Source organism: Salmo salar, chromosome ssa15 (genome assembly GCF_905237065.1).
Source record: "Salmo salar chromosome ssa15, Ssal_v3.1, whole genome shotgun sequence".
NCBI lineage: Eukaryota > Metazoa > Chordata > Actinopteri > Salmoniformes > Salmonidae > Salmo > Salmo salar.
Window position 1 is genome coordinate 5,537,667 of NC_059456.1, and position 21,160 is coordinate 5,558,826.

Below are 21,160 nucleotides of genomic sequence, written 5' to 3' on the forward strand. Positions count from 1 at the left end.
TGCCCAAGAACACTAAGGTAACCTGCCTAAACAGCTACCGACCCTGGGACTGATCACCGACAATTATGAGACAGCCTATAGGGAGGAGGTCAGAGACCTGACCGTGTGGTGCAAGGACAACAACCTCTCCCTCAATGTGATCAAGACAAAGGAGATGATTGTGGACTACAGGAAAAAGAGGACCGAGCACGACCCCATTCTCATCGACGGGGCTGCAGTGGAGCAGGTTGAGAGCTTCAAGTTCCTTGGTGTCCACATCACCAACAAACTAACATGGTCCAAGCACACCAAGACAGTCGTGAAGAGGGCACGACAAAACCTATTCCCCCTCAGGAGACTGAAAAGATTTGGCATGGGTCCTCAGATCCTCAAAAGGTTCTACAACTGCACCATCGAGAGCATCCTGACTGGTTGCATCACTGCCTGGTATGGCAACTGCTCGGCCTCTGACCGCAAGGCACTACAAAGGGTAGTGTACTGGGACCAAGCTTTCTGCCATCCAGGACCTCTATACCAGGCGGTGTCAGAGGAAGGCCCTAAAAATGTTCAATGACTCCAGCCACCCTAGTCATAGACTGTTCTCTCTGCTACCGCACGGCAAGCTGTACCGGAGTGCCAAGTCTAGGTCCAAGAAGCTTCTAAACAGCTTCTACCCCCAAGCCATAAGACTCCTGAACATCTAGTCAAATGGCTTCCCAGACTATTTGCAGTGCCTCTCACCACCTCATTACACCATTGCTACTCTCTGTTGTCATCTATGCGTAGTCACTTTAATAACTCTACCTACATGTACATACGACCTCAAATAACCGGTGCCACCGGACATTGACTCTGTATTGGTACCCACTCTGTATATAGTCTCGCTACTGTTATTTTACTGCTGCTCTTTAATTACTTGTTACTTTTATCTCTTATTCTTATCTGTATTTTTTTAAACTGCATTGTTGGTTAGGGGCTCGTAAGTAAGCACCTGTTGTATTCAGCATTTCACTGTAAGGTCTACACCTGCTGTATTCGGTGCATGTGACTAATACAATTTGATTTGATTTGATTTGACATCTGTTCATACATTACAATCCATCCATGTAGTTTCTGAGAAATGGGACAGTTTAGTTTTCATCTCAGATCTCATCACAATGACAGTCATGGTTTGTCATGAACCCTGTGGTTTCACCGTATGGGGGTCTGTGGTGAGTCTGCCATCAAAGCATTTCATCATGTCAGCCATTTCTCTGAACTAGCTGGCACTAACCCTATCCCTGCAACCAAGTGCCAGAGATGCTAGCTAGTGGGAAGCTTGAGACACACTTCTTCAGGCCGTGGTTGTAAATAAGAATTTGTTTTTCATTGACCTACCTGTTAAATTAAAAGGTAAAAAAGGAATAAACGCTGGAGATAATTAAACCACCCTTGAATGACACAGAAGCGGCTTGTTTCATGGATGTGTTGTGTGCTTTCACATTTCATCAGTGAAGCTGGAAGCTGATTGATAGCTGACGATGTTTAGGTAATACAGATAACTCGTCTCAGTAAAACAGCAGCGTTTGTGTTAAAGCATGCTGGGGAACAGGAAGTTCAACAGGAAGCTACAAACGGCACCCTATTCCCTGTGTGCATTACTTGACCAGGGCCCATATGGATTGGGTGTCATTTGGGACACACTCCCCTGTTAGTGTGAGATACATCTGAAGAAAACCAGTGGTGTTTGCAGATGCAGATAGAGCCAGAAGGAAAGCCTGACTGTGTCTGTGGGTTAGTTTACTGACAGCCTGTCAGCTACAGGTGGGGGGATGTCAGAGAGCTGCACAATACAGGCAGGCAGTTATGCTGACTCAGTGTTTCAGGGTAGTTAGTGAGTTAGTGAACCACTGTGTGAGAGGAAACTAGCGAGATAGGGGCTGGGGAGGTGGTGGAGGTCTTCAGTTTCACAATCACTGATAGACTTGGTGTTCCACTGAGTGCCTCACACCTCACTCTGCCCAGTGTTATGGGAATTGGTTATGATCACACAGTGTGTGTATACTGGATCCTGGACTACTGTCACTGTGGGGACGACGTCATCGATGCACTTATTGATGAAGCCAATGACTGATGTGGTCGACACCTCAATGCCATCGGAGGAATCCCGGAACATGTTCCAGTCTGAGCTAGCGAAACAGTCCTGTAGTTTAGCATCTGCTTCATCTGACCACTTTTTTATTGATCTGGTCACTGGTGTTTCCTGCTTTATTTGTTGCTTGTAAGCAGCAATCAGAAGGATAGAATTATTGTCAGATTTGCCAAATGGAGAGCGAGTGAGAGCTTTGTATGCGTCTCTGTGTGTGGAGTAGAGGTGGTCCACACACATTTAACATTTAACATGCTGATAGAAAGTTGATAAAATGGACCGAAGTTTCACCTGCATTAAAGTCCCCGGCTACTAGGAGAGCCGCCTCTGGGTGAGCGTGTTCTCATTTAATGCTGTCTTAGTGCCAGACTCTGACTGTGGTGGTATGTAAATAGCTACAAAGAATACAGATGAGAACTCTCTCGGTAGGTAGTGTGGTCTACAGCTTATCATGAGATGATCTATCTCAGGCGAGCAATAGCTCGAGACTTCCTTAGATATCGTGCACCAACTGTTGCTTACAGAAATACATAGACCGCCGCCCTTTGTCTTACCAGAAGCTGTTCTATCCTGCCGGTACATCGTATAACCAGGCAGATGTATGTTGGTAAATACATAGACCGCCCCCCCAATGGCCATGCTAGTCCCTCTACGATCATTCCCCCCACCCCCTCAACAGTCTTTACTCTGGCTTCACCCCAATGGACATTTATTTATTAATCACTGTTACAGTTGTTATGATGTATATAGATATGTATATAGTGGTGAATATAGTGGTCTATATCGTGATGTATATAGTGATGTATATAGTGATGTATATAGTGATGTATATAGTGGTGTATATAGTGATGTATATAGTAATGGATATAGTGGTGTATATAGTGGTGTATATAGTGGTGTATATAGAGATGTATATAGTGGTGTATATAGTGGTGTATATAGTAATGGATATAGTGGTATATATAGTGGTGTATATAGTGGTGTATATAGTGGTGTATATAGTGATGTATATAGTGGTGTATATAGTGGTGTATATTGTGATGTATATAGTGGTATATATAGAGATGTATATAGCTCCCTACTGAGGAATGCATTATAGACCTGATTAGAACTGGTCCTAGATCAGTGGAGCTCCTTACTGAATAATGCAGTGTTGCTCTGGCATCCTGACTAGAACTGGTCCTAGATCAGTGGAGCTCCTTACTGAATAATGTAGTGTTGCTCTGGCATCCTGATTAGAACTGGTCCTAGATCAGTGGAGCTCCTTACTGAATAATGTAGTGTTGCTCTGGCATCCTGACTAGAACTGGTCCTAGATCAGTGGAGCTCCTTACTGAATAATGCAGTGTTGCTCTGGCATCCTGACTAGAACTGGTCCTAGATAAAGAATAGCAGCTCTATCTGCCAACTCTACCAGCTTTTCTTGATAGTATAAAGTTAAATGCAGAACATGAATACAAGCTGCTGACAGAATGTGTTATTAGTATTGATACACAGTTGATTTTTATCTCAAGACAAACCTGTATAAATATAAATGCAGGTTTTTTTTAAGTATTGATGAGTATTTAGAATGATTAAATATTTAAGCTGCTGCTTTTGACATGTCTCCATTGAAAAATAGGTATGCTGACCTTATTATTAACGAAGAACGTAAACATTATAGACCACACATTGTCAGTCAGCATGATATTAATGCTTGGCATGGAAACAGTGCTCCTACCTGTCTGTCTAAGACAATAAATGTACGTGATTTTTTATCTAATAAAGTATGCATTTTATAATCACTAAACATAGTCTTCATCCCCAAATGGCACCCTACTCCCTACATAGTGCACTAGATTTGACCATGGTCCACAGGGAAGTATTGCACTACTTTTGACCAGGATCCATAGGGAAGTTGTGCACTACTTTTGACCAGAATCCATAGGGAAGTAGTGCACTACTTCTGACCAGAATCCATAGGGAAGTAGTGCACTACTTCTGACCAGGGTCCATAGAGAAGTAGTGCACTACTTTTGACCAGGGTCCATAGGGAAGTAGTGCACTACTTTTGACCAGGGTCCATAGGGAGGTAGTGCACTACTTTTGACCAGGATCCATAGGGAAGTAGTGCACTACCTTTGACCAGGGTGCGTGCTGGTGGCAGGGAAGTCAGGCGTAAGAGATCGAACTTGGTATAAAACGGAGCAGTTTAATAAGTGCTCAAAAACTCAGAAAACCAAAATATACAAAATAATACAAGTGGTACAAAACCCGTCGCACACCAGAACATATCTTGCACATAACTTACAAATAAACAATCACCGACAAGGACAATGAGGGTGGACCAGAGGGTTAAATACACAACATGTAATGAATGGGATTGGAACCAGGTGTGATGGAAGACAAGACAAAACCAAAGGAAAATGAAAAGAGGATCAGCGATGGCTAGAAGGTCGGCGACTTTGACCGCCACCCGAACAGGTGAAAAGATTATTTTCTTTAACAGACTGAGTGGGCTAACAGTGTAACCATGTACTTCTATTCTAGAAACTAAACTAGACAGTAAAGTACTTTTTGTGGATCGAGGGTCATTGTGTAAAGCTCTAATAATACTGGAGTAAATTATATACTCTTGTTTCTCCTTTTATCATTTGTTTTGTCATTGTCATCTTGTTTTACACATTCAGTCATCTTGTTTTAAAGAAATTGTGATTTAAGGTGATGAATGGTGACATTTAAGTAAAGTGTGTGTGTGTGTGTGTGTGGGTGTGTACATGCTTGTGTGTTTCCACTTTGAGGTGAACATCAGACCACATCCTCTATAATAAGTATAAAGAGAGAGATCAGAGAGCATCACAGCACAATAGACTCTGAACTACAGAGGTTACATCAGAGTTAAATAACCATGATCCTCTCTACAGCAGCCAGTTTCTGGACCTCTACCATGATCCTTCTATATCTGCACTCAGGTAGGGGTGTGTGTGTGTGTTTATGTTATCCAACAAATATATATTATTATTTCTCTAATGAATTACAGTTGGTGTTTTGTCCCTGCTCCTAGGTGACTGTGCAGAGATCATTGGTGGAAAGGAGGTGACGCCTCACTCCTTACCCTACATGGCTCTACTGGAGGACAACAAAGGAAACAAAATGTGTGGAGGAATCCTGATCCACCAGCAATGGGTCCTGACTGCAGCCCACTGTACTGAGTAGGTCCAATATCAGTGTTGTTGTCCATGTACAGATGCTGTCACTGTAATGGTTTGCTTAGCAAATCCGTCTCAAATGTTAGATTTTTTGGCGTTGTGCTTCTGAGATTGTGTCATTGTAGTTGTTGGGCTGCGTCCTTCAGCTGATCTAACAGAAGGTTGTGTTTCTGTCTGAAGCATCAACAAGGTGTTTCTAGGGGTCCACTCCATCAAACAGGAGGAGAAGGAGACTAGACAGGTCCGTAAGGTTAAAGGTCGCATCCCTCATCCCTGTTATGACCCCGAATTCAAAGTCAACGACATCATGCTGCTGAAGGTCAGTCACTACCGTGGTGTCAGCCATTCTTTAATTCTAGAGACAGTTGAAGGAGAATTGCCACAACTGTCTTCTTCTTCTTTCCAGTTGGATAAGAAAGTAAAGCCGACTAAGGCGGTGAAACCTCTAGCGTTACCTGTCCCTGTGGCAGACGTCCAAGCAGGGACCAACTGCTCAGTGTCTGGATGGGGAGCCACCGAGTACAATGCTAAAACCATGTCTGACGTCCTGAAATCTACCATTGTCACCGTGATCGACAGGAGGAAGTGTAACTCTGCAGAATACTACAACATGTCCCCAATCATCACCTACAGCATGCTGTGTGCCGGCTCTGTGGACAACACCAGGGTGGACTCATGTCAGGTGTGTGTTCGTCTCAGAGGAGGCTGGTGGGAGGAGCTGTAGGAGGACGGACTCATTGTAACAGCTGGAATGGAATTATTGGAACGGTGTCCAACACATCAAACAGATGGAAACCACATGTTGTACTCTGTTCCATCGATGCCTTATCAGCCATTACAATGAGCCCATCCTCCTAAAACTCCTCCTACCAGCCTCCTGTGTGTGTGTGTGTGTGTGTGTGTGTGTGTGTGTGTGTGTGTGTGTGTGTGTGTGTGTGTGTGTGTGTGTGTGTGTGTGTGTGTGTGTGTGTGTCAGTGTACCTGCTGATAAAAGTTGTAATATATTTTGCAGGGAGCCAATGATCAACCATTGATTAATGCGTTAAACTGTATATATTGTTTGTAAATGACAAAGTGATCACGTATGAATTGATGTGCTGTGTGTTTCAGGGAGACTCTGGTGGCCCGTTGGTGTGTGTTAAAGTAATATATGTGCTGTGTGTTTCAGGGAGACTCTGGTGGCCCGTTGGTGTGTGTTAAAGTAATATATGTGCTGTGTGTTTCAGGGAGACTCTGGTGGCCCGTTGGTGTGTGTTAAAGTAATATATGTGCTGTGTGTTTCAGGGAGACTCTGGTGGCCCGTTGGTGTGTGTTAAAGTAATATATGTGCTGTGTGTTTCAGGGAGACTCTGGTGGCCCGTTGGTGTGTGGAGGTGAGCTAAGGGGAGTCGTGTCCTTCGGTATAAAATGTGGCATCAAGACCAAACCTGGAGTGTACACACTCATATCAAGAATGAACCTTGACTGGATCAACAAAACCATGCGGAAGTCATTGATTGACTGATTGACACCTGCTTTCTCAGGCTTTTCTCAATAATTGTGAAATGATTTAATATTTACTGAATTTGAATTATAGCTCATGTGCTGGAAGCTGTGAAGTATGTTTGAACTCTTGCCAATCTTTGTGTGAAGAAGTGCAGTGATGTAATGTAAACCTAAATATGTGATGTAGGTACAAAATGGCAAAATATAGATAAATAAATTGCTCACAAATATTAAAATGTGAAAACAAACAGACATTTCAGGTGTTTTACTCTCCTTTTAAATAGACTACTGTGTGTTCAACCTGACATGTCAAGTCTTGTACTAGTTGTAAATAAATCACATGCGATAGTGAAAGACTGGAAGTATCGTCTTTTTAAACTTGAAAATAACACCGTGAGAAACGTCTTTCATCTGAAAAACCACTCTTCCTGTCACCGTCTCAACCTTAACCACTCAACCTTAGTAGGCTACAGAAACATAAACATCCTCAGGGTCCAACGTAGTCATCGAAAAAAAAAAAAACTGTTATCCTGTTGGGGATAGGGGGCAGTATTTGCACGGCCGGATAAAAAATGTACCCGATTTAATCTGGTTACTACTCCTGCCCAGTAACTAGAATATGCATATAATTGTTTGATTTGGATAGAAAACACCCTAAAGTTTTTGTAATGGGACAATGTACAAGGGGGTACCGGTACCGAATCAATGTGCGATTTAGATTGCGCCATCTGTAGGTCTGTTCAGACAGTATGCAAGTTTGAGTCGGTCTCGGGTCTCCGGGATGATGATGTTGATGTGAGCCATGACCAGCCTTTCAAAGCACTTCATGGCTACTGACATGAGTGCTATGGGCTGTAGTCATTTTGGCAGGTTACCTTTGCTTCCTTGGACACAGGGACTATGGCGGTCTGCTTGAAACATGTAAGTATTACAAACTCAGCCAGGGACAGGTTGAAAATGTCACTGAAGACACTTGCCATTTGGTCCGCGCATGCTCTGAGTACACGTCCTGGTTATCCGTCTGACACCGCGGCCTTGTGAATGTTGACCTGTTTAAAGGTCTTGCTCATTTCGGCTGCGGAGAGCGTGATCACACAGTCGTCCGGAACAGTTGGTGCTATCATGCATGCTTCAGTGTTGCTTGCATAGAAGGGAGCATATGTCATTTAGCTCGTCTGGTAGGCTCGCATCACTGGGCAGCTCACGGCTGGGGTTCCCTTTGTAGTCCGTAATAGATTGCGAGCCCTGCCAGATGCGACGAGCTTCAGAGCCGGTGTAGTAGGATTCAATCGTAGTCCTGTATTGGCTCTTTGCCTGTTTGATGGTTCGTTGGAGGGCATAGCGGAATATCTTATAAGCGTCCGGATTAGTGTCCCGCTCCTTGAAAGAGGTAGCTCTAGTCTTTAGCTCAGTGCGGATGTTGCCTGTAATCCATGGCTTCTGGTTGGGATATGTACTTACTGTCACTGTGGGGACGACGTCGTCCATGTACTTATTGATGAAGCCGGTGACTGAGGTGGTATACTCCTCATTCGGTGAGATCATCCAGTTTATTTTCCAGTGAATACACGTTGGTCAATTGAACGGATTGTAGGGGCAGATTACCCACTCGCTGACGAATTCTCACAAGGCACCCCGATCACTTCCCCATGTATTTCCGTCTTTTTTTTTCACGCTAATGATGGGAATTTGGGCATGGTCTCGGAGAAGCAGTATATATTTTGCGTCGGACTCATAAAAAAACAAAAATCTTCATCCAGTTTGAGGTGAGTAACGCTTTTCTGATATCCAAAAAGCTATTTTCGGTCAAAAGAGACAGTAGCAACAACATTACGTACAAAATAAGTTACAAACAATGCAGATTAAACACACAATATAGCACAGTTGGTTAGGAGCCCGTAAAATGGCAGCCATCCCCTCTGGTGCCATTACCAAACCAGCAGTGTTTCAGTTATTAATGCATTAATACATTCTGTAAAGGATAATCAACAAAGGGCTATGCACTCTGTTGAAAATAATGCATGAAAGGTATGCCACGACGCTCTAGCACGTAACATTATCTTTCCACGGAGTTCCATTTATTTTCCTAGAGAATGCATAGAGGTTTGAGTTGATTATACATTAGAAATTTGTTCAACATCCACTTATGTAGAGTAGTTAGACTAGCTAGCAAGTATACCAGATAGCTACAGTAGTTGTCTTGGTAACCAAACGAACAGACTTGCTAGCTTAGCTCACCAGTGCTGCTGGCTTGCTATTATGAAAATCGAAAAACCAACAACACCAATAATATTTTCAATTTCGACTTTTGCTTTCAAAAGCAGCTCAAACGTAGAACATGTAAGAATTAACGTCATAGCCGTTGAATTCTACCATGCATTATAGGGAAGCAGTGCACATTCTAGAATGCCCTTCAAGCCAATCAGAAATAATTCAGCAATGCCATGGTATAAATCCATATAATACAATTAAACACACTGTGTGATCATAACCAATTCCCATAACACTGGGCAGAGTGAGGTGTGAGACACTCAGTGGAACACCAAGCCTGTCAGTGATTGTGAAACTGAAGACCTCCACCACCTCCCCAGCCCCTATCTCGCTAGTTTCCTCTCACACAGTGGTTCACTAACTCACTAACTACCCTGAAACACTGAGTCAGCATAACTGCCTGCCTGTATTGTGCAGCTCTCTGACATCCCCCCACCTGTAGCTGACAGGCTGTCAGTAAACTAACCCACAGACACAGTCAGGCTTTCCTTCTGGCTCTATCTGCATCTGCAAACACCACTGGTTTTCTTCAGATGTATCTCACACTAACGGGGGAGTGTGTCCCAAATGACACCCAATCCATATGGGCCCTGGTCAAGTAATGCACACAGGGAATAGGGTGCCGTTTGTAGCTTCCTGTTGAACTTCCTGTTCCCCAGCATGCTTTAACACAAACGCTGCTGTTTTACTGAGACGAGTTATCTGTATTACCTAAACATCGTCAGCTATCAATCAGCTTCCAGCTTCACTGATGAAATGTGAAAGCACACAACACATCCATGAAACAAGCCGCTTCTGTGTCATTCAAGGGTGGTTTAATTATCTCCAGCGTTTATTCCTTTTTTACCTTTTAATTTAACAGGTAGGTCAATGAAAAACAAATTCTTATTTACAACCACGGCCTGAAGAAGTGTGTCTCAAGCTTCCCACTAGCTAGCATCTCTGGCACTTGGTTGCAGGGATAGGGTTAGTGCCAGCTAGTTCAGAGAAATGGCTGACATGATGAAATGCTTTGATGGCAGACTCACCACAGACCCCCATACGGTGAAACCACAGGGTTCATTACAACCATGACTGTCATTGTGATGAGATCTGAGATGAAAACTAAACTGTCCCATTTCTCAGAAACTACATGGATGGATTGTAATGTATTTTCAGATGTCAAATCAAATCAAATCAGTTGTTGGAAAATACTTGTATTCTATGTTTATTATAATTCTTACTGTTAATGGTCACCCCCTCCCCAATGGTCATGCTAGTCCATCTATGATCACCCCCCCCAATGGTCATGCTAGTCCCTCTATGGTCATCCACCCCCCCCCCCCCAATGGTAATGCTAGTCCCTCTATGGTCACCCCCCCAATGGTCATGCTAGTCCATCTATGGTCATCCACCCCCACCCCCAATGGTCATGCTAGTCCCTCTTTGGTCACCTCCCCCCCATTGGTCATGCTAGTCCCTCTATGGTCACCCCACCAATGGTCATGCTAGTCCCTCTATGGTCATCCCCCCCAATGGTCATGCTAGTCCCTCTATGGTCATCCACCCCCCAATGGTCATGCTAGTCCCTCTATGGTCATCCACCCCCCCAATGGTCATGCTAGTCCCTCTATGGTCCCCCCCAATGGTCATGCTAGTCCCTCTATGGTCACCCCCCCCCCATGGTCATGCTAGTCCCTCTATGGTCACCCCCCCAATGGTCATGCTAGTCCCTCTATGATCACCCCCCCCCAATGGTCATGCTAGTCCCTCTATGGTCACCCCCCAATGGTCATGCTAGTCCCTCTATGGTCCCCCACCAATGGTCATGCTAGTCCCTCTATGGTCACCCCCCCCCATGGTCATGCTAGTCCCTCTATGGTCACCCCCCCAATGGTCATGCTAGTCCCTCTATGGTCAACCCCTCCCCCCAAGGGTCATGCTAGTCCCTCTTTGGTCACCTCCCCCCATTGGTCATGCTAGTCCCTCTATGGTCACCCCACCAATGGTCATGCTAGTCCCTCTATGGTCATCCACCCCCCCAATGGTCATGCTAGTCCCTCTATGGTCATCCACCCCCCAATGGTCATGCTAGTCCCTCTATGGTCCCCCCAATGGTCATGCTAGTCCCTCTATGGTCACCCCCCCAATGGTCATGCTAGTCCCTCTATGGTCACCCCCCCCCATGGTCATGCTAGTCCCTCTATGGTCACCCCCCCAATGGTCATGCTATTCCCTCTATGGTCAAACCCCCCCCAATGGTTATGCTAGTCCCTCTATGGTCACCCCCCAATGGTCATGCTAGTCCCTCTATGGTCAACCCCTCCCCCCCAAGGGTCATGCTAGTCCCTCTTTGGTCACCTCCCCCCATTGGTCATGCTAGTCCCTCTATGGTCACCCCACCAATGGTCATGCTAGTCCCTCTATGGTCATCCCCCCCAATGGTCATGCTAGTCCCTCTATGGTCATCCACCCCCCAATGGTCATGCTAGTCCCTCTATGGTCATCCACCCCCCCAATGGTCATGCTAGTCCCTCTATGGTCCCCCCCAATGGTCATGCTAGTCCCTCTATGGTCACCCCCCCCATGGTCACGCTAGTCCCTCTATGGTCACCCCCCAATGGTCATGCTAGTCCCTCTATGATCACCCCCCCCCTGGTCCAGCGACAGTGGGTTTGTGCCCACATGAGACGTTGTTGCCAGTGATGTCTGGTGAGGACCTGCCTTACAAAAGGCTTACAAGCCCTCAGTCCAGCATCTCTCAGCTTATTGCGGACAGTCTGAACACTGATGGAGGGATTGTGCGTTCCTGGTGTAACTCGGGCAATTGTTGTTGCCATCCTGTACCTGTCCCGCAGGTGTGATGTTCGGATGTACTGATCCTGTGCAGGTGTTGTTACACGTGATCTGCCACTGCGAGGATGATCAGCTGTCCGTCCTGTCTCCCTGTAGCGCTGTCTTAGGCGTCTCACAGTACAGACATTGCAATTCATTGCCCTGGCCACATCTGCAGTCCTCATGCCTCCTTGCAGCATGCCCAAGGCACGTTCACGCAGATGAGCAGGGACCCTGGGCATCTTTCTTTTGGTGTTTTTCAGAGTCCGTAGAAAGGCCTCTTTAGTGTCCTAAATTTTCATAACTGACCTTAATTGCCTACCGTCTGTAAGCTGTTAGTGGCTTAACGACCATTCCACATGTGCATGTTCATTGATTGTTTATGGTTCATTGAACAAGCACTGGAAACAGTGTTTAAACCCTTTACAATAAAGATCTGTGAAGTTATTTGGATTTTTACGAATTATCTTTGAAAAACAGAGTACAGAAAAAGGGGCGTATCTTTTTTTGCTGAGTATTACAAAAATGTTTACTACATTTTATTTAGTAAATATTTTCTTAACTTTATTTTTTTAACCTGTTTGTGATAGGGGGCAGTATTTTCACGGCCGGATAAAAACGTACCCGATTTAATCTGGTTACTACTCCTGCCCAGAAACTAGAATATGCATATAATTAGTAGATTTGGATAGAAAACACTCTAAAGTTTCTAAAACTGTTTGAATGGTGTCTGTGAGTATAACAGAACTCATATGGCAGGCCAAAATCTGAGAAGATTCTATACAGGAAGTGCCCTGTCTGACAATTTGTTCTACTTCTAGGGCATCTCTATCAAAAATACAGCATCTCTGCTGTAACGTGACATTTTCTAAGGCTTTCATTGGCTCTCAGAAGGCGCCAGAAAGTTGAATGAGAGCTCTCCAGTCTCTGGGCGAAAAACAGCAGGGTTTTTTGTGAGTGGTCCTTCTGGGAACAATGACACTGGTGTGCGCGTGCACGGGACGACTCCATTTTTTTCTTTCACTGTTTGAACGAATACAACGTCGCGCGGTTGCAATATTATCGCTATTTTATGAGAAAAATCGCATAAATATTTATTTTAAACAGCGTTTGACATGCTTCAATGTACGGTAATGGAATATTTAGAAATATTTTGTCACGAAACGCGCCGGCACGTCACCCTTCGGATAGTGACTTGAAAGCACGAACAAAACGGAGCTATTTGGATATAACTATGGATTATTTTGAACCAAAACAACATTTGTTGTTGAAGTAGAAGTCCTGGGAGTGCATTCTGACGAAGAACAGCAAAGGTAATCCAATTTTTCTTATAGTAAATCTGAGTTTGGTGAGGGCCAAACGTGGTGGGTGTCAAATTAGCTAGCCGTGATGGCCGGGCTATCTACTCAGAATATTGCAAAATGTGCTTTCACCGAAAAGCTATCTTAAAATCTGACACCACGATTGCATAAAGGAGTTCTGTATCTATAATTCTTAAAATAATTGTTATGTATTTTGTGAACGTTAATCGTGAGTAATTTAGTAAATTCGCCGGAAGTTTGCGGTGGGTATGCTAGTTCTGAACAAAACATGCTAATGTGAAAAGCTGGGTTTTGATATAAATATGAACTTGATTGAACAAAACATGCATGTATTGTATAACATAATCTCCCCTAGGAGTGTCATCTGATGAAGATCATCAAAGGTTAGTGCTGCATTTAGCTGTGGTTTTGGTTTTTGTGACATATATGCATGCTTTGAAAATGGCTGCGTGATTATTTTTGGGAGGGTACTCTCCTGACATAATCTAATGTTTTGTTTTCGTTGTAAAGCCTTTTTGAAATCGGACAATGTGGTTAGATAAAGGAGAGTCTTATCTTTCAAATGGTGTAAAATAGTCATATGTTTGAGAAATTGAAATGATAGCATTTTTAAGGTTTTTCGCATTTCGCGCCAGGCGCTATAATTGGATATTGGTGAGGCGTTCCGCTAGCGGAACGTCTGTCCATAAGAGGTTTTAACTGCATTATTGGTTAAGGGCTTGTGAGTAACAATTTCACGCTGTCTACAAATATTTTTGGTTTGTTTTTTCGATTTTGTTAACAACAGATGACTGACGGGGGCGCTGTTTTCAATGTCTATGTTTCTGTAGCTGTGGGAGAAAAACTCATGACTATGATTACATTTCCATTATTATCTGTATTAAAGTCTATATTGAATTCTCAAGTTCTCGTAAGAGTGTTATATTTCTGAGGCAATACTCCACGACATAGCCTACCAAGGTTGAGTGGTTAAGGTTGAGACGGTGACAGGAAGAGTGGTTTTTCAGATGAAAGACGTTTCTCACGGTGTTATTTCATGTTTTAAAAGGCGACACTTCCTGCACTTCTTCACACAAAGATTGGCAAGAGTTCAAACATACTTCACAGCTTCCAGCACATGAGCTATAATTCAAATTCAGTAAATATTAAATCATTTCACAATTATTGAGAAAAGCCTGAGAAAGCAGGTGTCAATCAATGACTTCCGCATGGTTTTGTTGATCCAGTCAAGGTACATTCTTGATATGAGTGTGTACACTCCAGGTTTGGTCTTGATGCCACATTTTATACCGAAGGACACGACTCCCCTTAGCTCACCTCCACACACCAACGGGCCACCAGAGTCTCCTGAAACACACAGCACTTACAGTCTCCCTGAAACACACAGCACATATATTACTTTAACACACACCAACGGGCCACCAGAGTCTCCCTGAAACACACAGCACATCAATTCATACGTGATTACTTTGTCATTTACAAACAATATATACCGTTTAACGCATTAATCAATGGTTGATCATTGGCTCCCTGCAAAATATATTACAACTTTATCAGCGAGTACACTGACACACTCACTCACTCACTCACTCACTCCCTCACTCCCTCACTCCCTCACTCACTCACTCACTCACTCACTCACTCACTCACTCACTCACTCACTCACTCACTCACTCACTCACTCACTCACTCACTCACTCACTCACTCACTCACTCACTCAGACACACACACAGGAGGCTGGTAGGAGGAGTTTTAGGAGGATGGGCTCATTGTAATGGCTGATAAGGCATCGATGGAACAGAGTCCAACATGTGGTTTCCATCTGTTTGATGTGTTGGACACCGTTCCAATAATTCCATTCCAGCTGTTACAATGAGTCCGTCCTCCTACAGCTCCTCCCACCAGCCTCCTCTGAGACGAACACACACCTGACATGAGTCCACCCTGGTGTTGTCCACAGAGCCGGCACACAGCATGCTGTAGGTGATGATTGGGGACATGTTGTAGTATTCTGCAGAGTTACACTTCCTCCTGTCGATCACGGTGACAATGGTAGATTTCAGGACGTCAGACATGGTTTTAGCATTGTACTCGGTGGCTCCCCATCCAGACACTGAGCAGTTGGTCCCTGCTTGGACGTCTGCCACAGGGACAGGTAACGCTAGAGGTTTCTTTCTTATCCAACTGGAAAGAAGAAGGTTGTGGCAATTCTCCTTCAACTGTCTCTAGAATTAAAGAATGGCTGACACCACGGTAGTGACTGACCTTCAGCAGCATGATGTCGTTGACTTTGAATTCGGGGTCATAACAGGGATGAGGGATGCGACCTTTAACCTTACGGACCTGTCTAGTCTCCTTCTCCTCCTGTTTGATGGAGTGGACCCCTAGAAACACCTTGTTGATGCTTCAGACAGAAACACAACCTTCTGTTAGATCAGCTGAAGGACGCAGCCCAACAACTACAATGACACAATCTCAGAAGCACAACGCCAAAAAATCTAACATTTGAGACGGATTTGCTAAGCAAACCATTACAGTGACAGCATCTGTACATGGACAACAACACTGATATTGGACCTACTCAGTACAGTGGGCTGCAGTCAGGACCCATTGCTGGTGGATCAGGATTCCTCCACACATTTTGTTTCCTTTGTTGTCCTCCAGTAGAGCCATGTAGGGTAAGGAGTGAGGCGTCACCTCCTTTCCACCAATGATCTCTGCACAGTCACCTAGGAGCAGGGACAAAACACCAACTGTAATTAATTAGAGAAATAATAATATATTACAACTTTATCAGCGAGTTCACTGACACAGAATGCCAACAACAAAGTAATTCCATTCGTATGAAAACCCAATGACTCAGTTACACAAGAAAGTTACATCATTTACAGAGGTTTCACCTTTCACTCGTTATTTTCCCTTTTAGTCACAAATGGTACCCTATTCAAAAGTATTGCACTACTTCCCTGTGGACCATGGTCAAATCTAGTGCACTATGTAGGGAGTAGGGTGCCATTTGGGGATGAAGACTATGTTTAGTGATTATAAAATGCATACTTTATTAGATAAAAAATCACGTACATTTATTGTCTTAGACAGACAGGTAGGAGCACTGTTTCCATGCCAAGCATTAATATCATGCTGACTGACAATGTGTGGTCTATAATGTTTACGTTCTTCGTTAATAATAAGGTCAGCATACCTATTTTTCAATGGAGATATTTAATATTTCTTAATACTCATCAATACTTTTTAAAAACCTGCATTTATATTTATACAGGTTTGTCTTGAGATAAAAATCAACTGTGTATCAATACTAATAACACATTCTGTCAGCAGCTTGTATTCATGTTCTGCATTTAACTTTATACTATCAAGAAAAGCTGGTAGAGTTGGCAGATAGAGCTGCTATTCTTTATCTAGGACCAGTTCTAGTCAGGATGCCAGAGCAACACTACATTATTCAGTAAGGAGCTCCACTGATCAAGGACCAGTTCTAGTCAGGATGCCAGAGCAACACTGCATTATTCAGTAAGGAGCTCCACTGATCTAGGACCAGTTCTAGTCAGGTCTACAATGCATTCCTCAGTAGGGAGCTACATCACTATATACACCACTATATACACCACTATATACACCACTATATACATCACTATATACACCACTATATACATCCGTGTATACACCACTATATACACCACTATATACATTACTATATACACCACTATATACATTACTATATACACCACTATATACACCACCATATACACCACTATATACACCACTATATACATCACTATATACACCACTATATACACGGCTCAAAACAATCAAGGGAACACTTAAACAACACAATGTAACTCCAAGTCAATCACACTTCTGTGAAATCAAACTGTCCACTTAGGAAGCAACACTGATTGACAATACATTTCACATGCTGTTGTGCAAATGGAATAGACAACAGGTGGAAATTATACGCAATTAGCAAGACACCCCCAATAAAGGAGTGGTTCAGCAGGTGGTGACCACAGACCACTTCTCAGTTCCTATGCTTCCTGGCTGATGTTTTGGTCACTTTTGAATGCTGGCGGTGCTTTCACTCTAGTGGTAGCATGAGACGGAGTCTACAACCCACACAAGTGGCTCAGGTAGTGCAGCTCATCCAGGATGGCACATCAATGCGAGCTGTGGCAAGAAGGTTTGCTGTGTCTGTCAGCGTAGTGTCCAGAGCATGGAGGCGCTACCAGGAGACAGGCCAGTACATCAGGAGACGTGGAGGAGGCCGTAGGAGGGCAACAACCCAGCAGCAGGACCGCTACCTCCGCCTTTGTGCAAGGAGGAGCAGGAGGAGCACTGCCAGAGCCCAGCAAAATGACCTCCAGCAGGCCACAAATGTGCATGTGTCTGCTCAAACGGTCAGAAACTCCATGAGGGTGGTATGAGGGCCCGACGTCCACAGGAGGGGGTTGTGCTTACAGCCCAACACCGTGCAGGACGTTTGGCATTTGCCAGAGAACACCAAGATTGGCAAATTCGCCACTGGCGCCCTGTGCTCTTCACAGATGAAAGCAGGTTCACACTGAGCACATGTGACAGACGTGACAGAGTCTGGAGACGCCGTGGAGAATGTTCTGCTGCCTGCAACATCCTCCAGCATGACCGGTTTGGCGGTGGGTCAGTCATGGTGTGGGGTGGCATTTCTTTGGGGGGCCGCACAGCCCTCCATGTGCTCGCCTGAGGTAGCCTGACTGCCATTAGGTACCGAGATGAGATCCTCAGACCCTTTGTGAGACCATATGCTGGTGCGGTTGGCCCTGGGTTCCTCCTAATTCAAGACAATGCTAGACCTCATGTGGCTGGAGTGTGTCAGCAGTTCCTGCAAGAGGAAGGCATTGATGCTATGGACTGGCCCGCCCGTTCCCCAGACCTGAATCCAATTGAGCACATCTGGGACATCATGTCTCCATCCACCAACGCCACGTTGCACCACAGACTGTCCAGGAGTTTGCGGATGCTTTTGTCCAGGTCTGGGAGGAGATCCCTCAGGAGACCATCCGCCACCTCATCAGGAGCATGCCCAGGCGTTGTAGGGAGGTCATACAGGCACGTGGAGGCCACACACACTACGAGCCTCATTTTGACTTGTTTTAAGGACATTACATCAAAGTTGGATCAGCCTGTGGTGTGCACTATATACATCACTATATACACCACTATATACATCACTATATACATCACTATATACACCACTATATACATCACTATATACACCACTATATACACCACTATATACATCACTATATACACCACTATATACATCACTATATACACCACTATATACATCACTATATACATCACTATATACACCACTATATACATCACTATATACATCACCCTATACAGTTGAAGTCGGAAGTTTACATATACTTAGGTTGGAGTCATTAAAACTCGTTTTTCAACCACTCAACAAATTTCTTGTCAACAAACTATTGTTTTGGCAAGTCGGTTAGGACATCTACTTTGTGCATGACACAAGTCATTTTTCCAACAATTGTGTCTCCTAGAGAAGAATGTACTTTGGTGCGAAAAGTGCAAATCCATCCCAGAACAACAGCAAAGGACCTTGTGAAGTTGCTGGAGGAAACAGGTACAAAAGTATCTATATCCACAGTAAAACGAGTCCTATATCGACATAATCTGAAAGGCCGCTCAGCAAGGAAGAAACCACTTCTCCAAATTCGCCATAAAGAAGCCAGACTACGATTTGCAACTGCACATGGTGACAAAGATCTTACTTTTTGGAAAAATGTCCTCTGGTCTGATGAAACAAAAATATAACTGTTTTGCCATAATGACCATTGTTATATTTGGAGGAAAAAGGGGGAGGCTGCAAGCCGAAGAACACCATCCCAACTGTGACGCACGGGGGTGGCAGCATCATGTTGTGGGGGTGCTTTGCTGCAGGAGGGACTGGTGCACTTCACAAAATAGATGGCATCATGAGGCAAGAAAATTATGTGGATATATTGAAGCAACATCTCAAGATATCAGTCAAGATGTTAAAGCTTGGTCGCAAATGGGTCTCCCAAATGGACAATGACCCCAAGCAAACTTACAAAGTTGTGGCACAATGGCTTAAGGACAACAAAGTCAAGGTATTGGAGTGGCCATCACAAAGCCCTGACCTCAAGCCTATAAAAGATTTGTGGGCAGAACTGAAAAAGCGTGTGCAAGCAAGGAGGCCTACAAACCTGACTCAGTTACAACAGCTCTGTCAGGAGGAATGGGCCAAATTTCACCCAACTTATTGTGGGAAGCTTGTGGAAGGCTACCTGAAATGTTTGACCCAAGTAAACAATTTAAAGGCAATGCTACCAAATACTAATTGAGTGTATGTAAACTTCTGGCCCTCTGGGAATGTGATGAAAGAAATAAAAGCTGAAATTAATCATTCTCTCTACAATTATTCTGACATTTCACATTCTTAAAATAAAGTGGTGATCCTAACTGACCTAAGACAGGGAATCTTTACTAGGATGAAATGTCAGGAATTGTGAAAAACTGAGTTTAAATGTATTTTGCTAAGGTGTATGTAAACTTCAACTGTACATCACTATATACATCACTATATCCATCCCTATATACATCACTATATACATCACTATATACACCACTATATACATCACTATATACATCACTATATACACCATAACAACTGTAACAGTGATTAATAAATAAACGGCAAGTGGTACCGGAGCGCCAAGTCTTGGTCCAAAAGGCTCGTTAACAGCTTCTACCCCCAATCCATAAGACTGGTGAACAATTAATCATATGGCCACCCGGACTATTTGTATTGACACCCCCTCCCCCCTTTCTTTTTACGCTGCTGCTACTCGCTGTTTATCGTCTACGCATTTTCACTTTACCCCTACCTACATGTTCAAATTACCTCAACTAACCTGTAACACCGCACATTGATTTGGTACCGGTACCCCCTGTATATTGTCCCATTACTGTTATTTATTGTGTTACTTTATAAGCTCAGCAAAAAAAGAAACGTCCTCTCACTGTCAACTGCGTTAATTTTCAGCGAACTTAACATGTAAATATTTGTATGAACACAACAACAATCAACAACTGAGACATAAACTGAACAAGTTCCACAGAAATATGACTAACAAAATTTGAATAATGTGTCCCTGAACAAAGGGGGGGTCAAAATCAAAAGTAACAGTCAGTATCTGGTGTGGCCACCAGCTGCATTAAGTACTGCAGTGCATCTCCTCCTCATTGACTGCACCAGATCTGCAAGTTCTTGCTGTGAGATGTTACCCCACTCTTCCACCAAGGCACCTGCAAGTTCCCAGACATTTCTGGGGGGAATGGCCCTAGCCCTCACCCTCCAATCCAACAGGTCCCAGAGGTGCTCAATGGGATTGAGATCCGGGCTCTTCGCTGGCCATGGCAGAACACTGACATTCCTGTCTTGTAGGAAATGACACACAGAATGAGCAGTATGGCTGGTGGCATTGTCATGCTGGAGTGTCATGTCAGGATGAGCCTGCAGGAGGGGTACCACATGAGGGAGGAGGATGTCTTCCCTGTAACGCACAGCATTGAGATTTCCTGCAATGACAACAAGCTCAGTCCAATGATGCTATGACACACCGCCCCAGACCATGACGGACCCTCCACCTCCAAATCGATCCCGCTCCAGTCTGAGCACTGATGGAGGGATTGTGCGTTCCTGGTGTAACTTGGGCAGTTGTTGTTGCCATCCTGTACCTGTACCGCAGGTGTGATGTTCGGATGTACTGATCCTGTGCAGGTGTTGTTACACGTGATCTCCCACTGCGAGGACGATCAGCTGTCCGTCCTGTCTTTTCAGAGTCAGTAGAAAGGCCTCTTTAGTGTTCGAAGTTTTTATAACTGTGACCCTAATTGCCTACCGTCTGTAAGCTGTTAGTGTCTT

At 44.2% G+C, this 21,160-nt stretch overlaps 1 protein-coding gene and 1 pseudogene across 2 annotated transcripts; one reads left to right on the forward strand and one right to left on the reverse strand.

The window, feature by feature from the left end:
- The first annotated feature begins 4,902 nt into the window (after positions 1-4,902).
- On the forward strand, positions 4,903-7,136 carry LOC106570903 (granzyme A). Of its 2 annotated transcripts, none has more exons than XM_045695387.1 (5): positions 4,903-5,058; positions 5,151-5,298; positions 5,476-5,614; positions 5,702-5,977; positions 6,406-6,620. In XM_045695387.1, the coding sequence occupies exons 1-5, from the start codon at positions 4,995-4,997 to the stop codon at positions 6,493-6,495; spliced, it is 717 nt and encodes a 238-aa protein (XP_045551343.1). In that variant the 5' UTR covers positions 4,903-4,994; the 3' UTR covers positions 6,496-6,620. The 2 variants fall into 2 exon arrangements, with proteins under 2 accessions (XP_045551343.1, XP_045551342.1); XM_045695386.1 differs by lacking the exon at positions 6,406-6,620 and adding an exon at positions 6,638-7,136 and having other exon boundaries at positions 4,904-5,058.
- A 7,414-nt stretch (positions 7,137-14,550) lies between these two features.
- LOC106570900 (granzyme A-like) lies at positions 14,551-15,945 on the reverse strand (annotated as a pseudogene).
- Between the last annotated feature and the right edge of the window lie 5,215 nt (positions 15,946-21,160).

Excerpts from the sequence above, each read along its gene's own strand:
- LOC106570903 (XM_045695386.1), top strand. The coding sequence starts at position 4,995 with ATGATCCTCTCTACAGCAGCCAGTTTCTGGACCTCTACCATGATCCTT. Across the intron at positions 5,059-5,150 it reads CCTTCTATATCTGCACTCAG|GTGACTGTGCAGAGATCATT; the intron begins GTAGGGGTGTGT and ends CCCTGCTCCTAG. Across the intron at positions 5,299-5,475 it reads ACTGCAGCCCACTGTACTGA|CATCAACAAGGTGTTTCTAG; the intron begins GTAGGTCCAATA and ends TTCTGTCTGAAG.